Source organism: Dendrobium catenatum, unplaced genomic scaffold, assembly GCF_001605985.2.
Source record: "Dendrobium catenatum unplaced genomic scaffold, ASM160598v2 fragScaff_scaffold_458, whole genome shotgun sequence".
NCBI classification, from domain to species: Eukaryota; Viridiplantae; Streptophyta; class Magnoliopsida; order Asparagales; family Orchidaceae; genus Dendrobium; species Dendrobium catenatum.
Genome location: NW_021318920.1, coordinates 350,981 through 358,735, shown reverse-complemented (window position 1 = coordinate 358,735; position 7,755 = coordinate 350,981). Strand labels below are relative to the sequence as shown.

Here is a 7,755-nt window from a genome sequence, read left to right as displayed (position 1 = left end):
TAGTGAAAAGTGCCTGCAAAATTGATCTCCACAAGGAAGAAATACACCACATAATAATCCCATGAAGGCCTTTCTTCTCTGCAACTTAATGATATATTTGCAGACATATTACACAACAAGCAATTACAAAGGCAATCGACAATATACTGCAAAAATCAGGCATACTGGGAATTATGTACAAATTGCTATCCTACCAAAGTTTTCCATTATGACTATCACTTTTTTTCTTCAATAACAATCATGCCATCTCATTCTTGTCTAATATATACAACTATGCATAGTTAAATAATATTTCAATAATCTTGAATTCGTTCTCGAGGTCGTGCCGCCCACAATGAGCTCAGAGCACGAAGGCGCTGCAGATAATCACCCAAAGCAAGCAGGCCGCGCGCTGCCTGCCGTGTCTTTAGAATTTGATACATTTGCTGTAATGTTTCTTGACGAAGGTGATCAGCCTGTAACGATTTGGTGATTAGTTTTTTTTTTCTTTATGATAGAAGATCTGCTTTTACATAATGACTAATTACCTGATCGACAAAGCTCACAAGAGCTTCTAACTTCCCCATTGCTTGTCCCATTTGTCCCATATAATTTGTCATTCCTGAAGCGCTCAAAGGGTCAGCTGCTATTGTTTCAGAAAGTGTCTGTTGAAGTTTGTCCAATCCCTGTGAAAGAGCATCTTCAGCTTGTTGAGATGATTGTTGCAGGTTATATACAGCCATTAGCTGTTGTTCTGTTAAAGGATTTAATTGGGGGGAAAGAACCTGTCTTGCAATGAAATATAATGTATATCAGTCGTCTTTTTCATCAAATTTAATAATGAATATTTCTGAAACTAATTGAAACTAATATAACACATCACTTGGATCTGGATGAAGTGAATAACCATATATATAACTTTACCATTCACCAAATACGCAATAGGATAAAAGGAGGAAATTGTTATATGATGGTTTTAAAATGTGCATTGATCTCTTTCAATTACCTTTAGAAGACCTGAAGGCCGAAAGCCGCCAATCCAAAGGAAAAAACGTTCTGCAGAAGCTTTCCACAAGCCAGATACAATGTAAAACACATCCGACTTGGCAGCAATTGATTTCATGCGGAATAGATCATCATAGTGCTTCATTACATTCTCAACAAGAATACCGAGTTCTATATCAGATGCAGAACCTTGAAGAGCAGCTCTAAGCTCACAAATCTGCCTGTTTTGTTCTTCAATCCAATGTCCATATTCCAACTCGAAAGCAGCAATGCCTACATAATAACAAAAGTAATGTAGGAGAAGAATAATATAGAAGTATTAATTGATAATTATATAGACTTGAAACCAGCACTTAAATTAACAGGATGACAAATAACAAAGAGATCAAAGACCTAATAATGCTAAGCCAGTCCAATAGCATTTAAAGGAGAGGAATTCCTATTGTTCTGTCAGCTTTTGAGTAGATAACTAGGCCTGGCAAACTCTTCTCTTTGCATGAGACTCTGCACTCGTTCTATCTTGGCTGATGTGCAAACTTTGCTACTAAAGCACACCACAGTACCTGAGTACGAGCAAAAGAGGAAAGATTTTTTCCGGGTGTTTTTCCTATGTACGGCTCGAAGAAACACCACCTAAGCGCCTCTTAATAATAAGGATTAATATATTTATCATGAATATTCTTCATGGCACATACAAATGTAACCTGGAGACCAGAAGAAGATGAACTTCAAATCATGGTTAACTCAGCAATAAGCAACCTGTCGATGCTCTGTTCCTGTAAAAAGAGCACCACCCAAAGGACTGACCAGTTGTTCTGCAATAGCCTTTAGTAACCATGAAGATGAAATCGTGCAAATTGGATTAACTTTGGTGCTATTGCAACTAGAAAATGAGCTCAAGTGGATGAAATCAATAAACTAAATGATGGACGGGGTCATTCCAAAGTTTAGAAGCGTAGTGAGTATGCCTAAGAATTTATTATTATAAATCCATTGAGTTTCAAAGAAGGCGAACACAATCAAAATTAATTTAAATTATTTTTTATATAATTCAACAAATTATTTGGATTTATTTTCTACTTATTCAAATTATAAGAATTATTATCCACATAAATCATACTGATTAGTAATCATAATCATCATCAAGCCTTTATCCCACTACATGGAGTCAGCTATATCAATCTTTTTTCTCAATTGTGCCTTATTAAAAGTCAAATTATCATTTGAATCTAATAAACTAAGATCATCTCTAATACTTTATAACCAAATCCACCTCTACCTTTATTAAAATAGGCAGGATCTAATACATCTACCCTACTAATCAAGTTATGGAAAGGCCGATGCTTTATGTGACCAAACCATCTAAAGGTGACCCTCTCAATCTTTTCTGCACTGGAGCTAGTCCAACCTTTTCACATATATACTCGTTTCACATTTTGTCTCTAAGTGTATAAAGCCATTCATTCACCTGAGCATCCTCATCTTTACCACTTAACTTAATTTTATGCTTCTTTTTTAATGGCCAACATTTTGCACCATAACATTGCAGGTCTCACCACCATATTATAAAATTTTCTCTTAAATTTGAGAATGGAATGAAGTGTGTGATAAAAATTTTGTTTTATTCAGGAATTAACTGCTGATATTATTTAAAAGTTTATATAAGCTTAAGTTTCATAATTACATCATTAGATTTATTATTCATGCATATCATGATTAATTAGGTTAACTAAGGATAGTTACCATATATTATAAAAAATTATAAATATATTTAAAATATTTATGGTAGCATATTAAGTCATATATGCTTTTGCACAAAATTCCAATTTTTTGTAACTCATTTGATATATTTTAAAATTCATGTTAATTTTATCATAAAAAAGTTAATGAAACAACTATGTTATAATTAATAAACTTGCATATATTTTCTATTTTGTTGGATTAATTGAATTATTATATGATTTCATATATCATATGACATACTTTTCATTAAAATAAATTAATTATAAATTTTCAAAATATTAGCTATCTTTCTCCAAAATTGACCCTTAGCAGGTCAATGCTAACCTAAGGTCTCCGCTAAGTTTGTGGACCGCATTAAGTGCATCATCTAGTCCATAAAGCGATAAAATTTTTGGAAAAATATGAATTATTTTTATGACACAAACCTTAATCATTAAAATGCATTAGGAGCCTCCGTAAACTATTAGAAGACTTTTTTTAGCAGGTAATGCTAGTTTCATGTAGACGTTGAAATATTATTTATCAAATTTTGTCCAATTGGAAATGCTTATTGATGCATCCTATATTCACCTATTCTATTCTATAAATAACTAGTCTACACCTAAGATGATAATAATTCAACAAATATTTATATATCAAAATGAGATTTTTTCTAAAGATTTAAGGAAAAATATTTGAAAAAGCCACCAATTTTGCCCAATCGGAAATGCTTATTAGTGTAGCTTGTATTCACCTATTTTATTCTATAAATGCAACTACTCTACACCTAAGATAATAATTCTACAAATATTTTCATATCAAAATGAAAGTCTTTAAGCATTAAGGAACAATATTGAAAAAGCTACCAACATCCTTCGGATGCATCATAGAGCAAGTTCATTTTTAAAAACATATTTAGTTGTGCAATTGCTTTGTACCATACAATCATTTGTATCTAGATTGTAAAATTTTGAGATAGCCTAGCCAACACAAAAGTGTTAGATCACTTGGGAAGGTGTCTTTCCTAGAATATTGTTAATTGTAGCTTAGAGCAGGTACCCTTGCCTAACGAAGTTAAGGGTGCTCTTCTCCTATAAAGTAAAAGGATGTGACAATTTCACCCCCAGTTTGCATGCAAAACAGCGATCTAGTGGATGCAAGCTTGTGTTGTTGAATCCCAATTTAGGTTGGATATTAGGCATGGATGTAAGACAATGGGGAGGCTGAATTATGTAAATATTGTTGTGATTCTTGTTGCTCTAGCTTAGCTTTAGCTTTTATTTATTTGTTAATTTACTTTATTTCATATGCTTTCATGTTTATCTGATCATCAACTTATATGTTATGATGTTACAGTTAATATATCATGATTGCGCTAATAGATTAATTGCTCTTACAAGTAACGTCATCTCATAATCACCATAATATTGCATGCAAGTAGATAGATTGTTTAGCTACTTGATATTAGATTAGTTCAAATTAACTTATATCAATATATTGATAAATCAGTCATTCACATTAGCTTGATTTTCTACTCATCACCACTATATTATATGCCTGTTATCTCTAGCTCAACAACTTTTGTGAATAGCTTAATTAAATTAACTAATGAGGTTGAGTTTATCATTAACATTGCCATTAACAGTAAATTACTTACCTAGTTGACTGTTCATCTACATCTTATTTGGTGTAATTTACAGGATTGTAAAGCGTATGCCTTCTAATATTAGTGAGAGAAATCTTTTAGATTGTAGTTAATCACCTAAAAAATTATTTGCATTAATCCATACAATTGTGTACTCTTAATTTCTATATTTTTCATTGGTTGCGTATCTAGTTATCATACTCTCAACTTCTATATATCATTGATAATTTTCATTGTGCATTGTTATTTCTATAGCTTTCACATTGGCTTGAAATTGAACGTGTAGTATTTGTGTTTGGATAAATTTCATAAGAAAATTCTGTAGTGCTAAAACATTCAAACCTAAATGGTGTGCCTTAAACTAACAAACCCTTCCATAAAGGATGTTTAAAAGTTTTTGTTAAAAAATCTCTTATAAAATTTTCAAAATTAAAGTAGCTTGCATCCCTCGTATTGTTACGGCATGTTCGGAAACTAAAGGCTACCCAAACAAAAAAATAATAATGTGCCATCAGGCCCGTACTTCTCTACAATCACAAAACTATACATAAATGAAACCAGAGATGAAATAGTCACTATCAAATTTGTAATAAAACAATAAAGAATATTATAATTCACCAATTGAATGATAATCCCATTTTCTTGATCTATAACATCCAATGCAGAATCAAATAACATAAAATTGAAATAGATGAGATTTTATTAACAAATATACCTGGATTAATAGATCCTGAATATCCAATAATAGAATTGTCTATATGCTCACCAATGTACACACCCTGCAAAATACCTTCAGGGTTTGATACTAAGCATCAAGAGATATGATAGATGATTTGGACATGAAAAATTATACAACATACCTGGTGCCTAACTTTATCGACCTCTTGCTCAAGTTGGACCAACTTTATACGGCTTAATTCAAGTTGTTGAATGTAAGCCTATATAAATACCAAAAATTAAACTTCCAGACATTCAAGGGAATTTTTTTCTTACAAACTACGAGCGCACCAATTTTCTATTCTTATAACAAACCTTTTTTCGAAGTCGACTTTTTTTTGCAGCCTCCCGATTTTGAGCTAAGCGTCTAATTACCTATACATGAAACCATGTTTTCAAGTAAAATCATGATGATCATCATTATTAGTCTTCTCCCAACTATTAGGAGAAATGCTTCATATAGAATGTACGCTACATAGACTAAAATGTACATCTATTTTGATCAAAATATTATTCTATGTATTTGGAGTCCGAATGTGGCCATGAATAAATAAGTTTCCAAAAATACCATGTTCATGCAAGAACATACCTGTATATCACAATTGATTATTAAAGGATATAAAATGCAAGAATCAATAGGGCCTTCATTAATATAGGTTAAATTGATCAAAATAAATTAATTGAACAAATCAAAATGTAGATTAAATGTACTAAATATAAAAGATCATGTCCGAGTAAAAGAGAAATAAAAATTTATTTTGATAAAAACAATGCTAAAGTTTGCTTACTTGATATTTAAACCATTCCTTTTTCAGATAAAATATATGCAATCAAATGAAAAACAAATTATCATGAATAACAAAATTTTAAGTTGTTGATATTACATGCTTTAATGCATGTGGGTGGGTGCATGAATATTTGAGATAGACATTAATGTGGAAATATTCCCATATTGAAAGTGAAAATGAGAGCTTTGTTCCTGATATAATGATAGCAATCCTAACCTACGGACTTAAAACTTTTTGGGATGATGGGAGTCCACATATGCATGTAAGCTCAATTTAGCCGCCTCCACTCTCACCCCTTCCCCTCAATGTTCCGCCATCCTAAGAAGCAATGTCAAAATATTAAAAATTGATAGTTCAATTGAGATCAAGTATTCCATGTACAATTTATGGCTATGATGGGTCTTGAAGGCTTTTATCATGGTTGAGCTCCATATAGTTTAAGAGCTCTTAGTGCAAGACACTTGATGGTATTAAAAAGCTTCCCTTTGAGTAAGGTTGATGGTCAACGTGAAGAATAAAGGGAGCCATCAGCAGTCGTTGAGATGCACATAATAGTAAAAATAGAATCATATTGAAAGTGATAATTAGATCTAAGTTCCTGATACAATAATAGTGCCTTTTACTCATTAACTTAAGCTTTTGAGTTTATGGGCATCCATAATATATAGGGCTCAATTTGCACCGCCTAATATTCCAACCTCCTATGAGGCTAACAGGTGGAGGGCAAGAGAAGAGCCTGAAAAGTTCCAAAAATGCCATTCACACCAAAAAGAAGTAGATCTCATCATAAAAAATAAAAAATAAATAAAAATAATAAAAATAAAAAACCTGGCATAGCACCTGAGGAGCTAATAGCTCATACATAACTGAAAATACCCCAAAAAATAAAAATATATATCATATGAATCCATTTTACAGTATTATATCACTCACAACATAAATCATAAGCTGTATTACCTTATCCGAAGGCTTGCTTTCTTCTTGCTCATAAGGCTTCGACGGTCCAACTATCCCAAGACGAGCATCTTCGGACTGTAGAAACATGACCATCATAAAGTTTAAAGGGAAAAAACGCAGAATCCCTAAATAAACAATCCCAGAAAAGAAGGGAATCAAGGCAATCCTACTAAATTCTCCATTCCCCCATCTTGCTCCTCCAAAATCGCAGAAGAACTAGTATTTTGGCTACTTTCAGCTTTGAGGCAATCAGCCCACATGCCAATTTGATGGTTTGCATCATACATACCCATCCTTCTCAGTTCCACCATAGTAATCGACTCAATATTCATAGCTTCCAGAAAGTCTCATTTAACACTTCTAATGCCTACAAATAAACAACCAAGAAATCAAATAGAATCAAAACTTTGCTCTCATCATAATGAAGAGAGAAGGAACACGGGTAAAGATAAAAGTTAAGAGATTGAGCAGCAAGACGCGGTATTTTATGGAAATTTGACCTATAAGAAGTGATATTCTAGTTCAGCAGTGAGCAAACAAATCATAAGGTTGGGGATTTCATAAGCCCTAGCTGTCGGAAAACCCTAGCTTCTCTCCGTCGTCGTCCCGCCAGTAGACCAATCGAATTCCTCTCATTGATGGATAATAATGCCAACTACAAAGTGGAAGCCACCAAATCGAATTTTATTCTCCGTTCGCCTCCACTTCACTCTCTGTAAGGATAGATTTACATTCCTATCCCCTAACTCATATATATTTACATATAAATCATTAAATTTATTTATATTATAATTAAAATCCTAAATTATATATAGAATATTACTAAGATTTATTTTTTAAGATAAAATATTTTTTTTCATGTATAGTATTAATATAATTAAGATACCTAGATATCTTATAAAAATAAAAAAAATTATTTATTAAATAAGTAAATACTTAACA

At 32.1% G+C, this 7,755-nt stretch overlaps 1 protein-coding gene across 1 annotated transcript; it reads right to left on the bottom strand.

The window, feature by feature from the left end:
• Positions 1-7,515, bottom strand: LOC110111774 (transcription factor TGA1). Its single transcript, XM_020843779.2, has 9 exons — positions 7,314-7,515; positions 6,984-7,180; positions 6,814-6,888; positions 5,384-5,443; positions 5,212-5,289; positions 5,067-5,130; positions 986-1,257; positions 528-764; positions 1-455 (listed from the first exon to the last, which is right to left on the bottom strand). Exons 2-9 carry the CDS (start codon positions 7,143-7,145, stop codon positions 294-296), a joined length of 1,110 nt encoding a protein of 369 aa, XP_020699438.1. The 5' UTR covers positions 7,146-7,180; positions 7,314-7,515; the 3' UTR covers positions 1-293.
• Positions 7,516-7,755: the final 240 nt, after the last annotated feature.

What these genes read in the sequence shown, in the direction of transcription:
- LOC110111774 (XM_020843779.2), bottom strand. Translation starts at nt 7,145, where the DNA reads ATGAATATTGAGTCGATTACTATGGTGGAACTGAGAAGGATGGGTATG. An exon ending in AAAGCAAGCCTTCGGATAAG is followed by an intron (nt 5,444 to 6,813) that starts GTAATACAGCTT and finishes TTTCATGTATAG; the next exon opens with GTAATTAGACGCTTAGCTCA. An exon ending in GGCCTTCAGGTCTTCTAAAG is followed by an intron (nt 765 to 985) that starts GTAATTGAAAGA and finishes ATTGCAAGACAG; the next exon opens with GTTCTTTCCCCCCAATTAAA.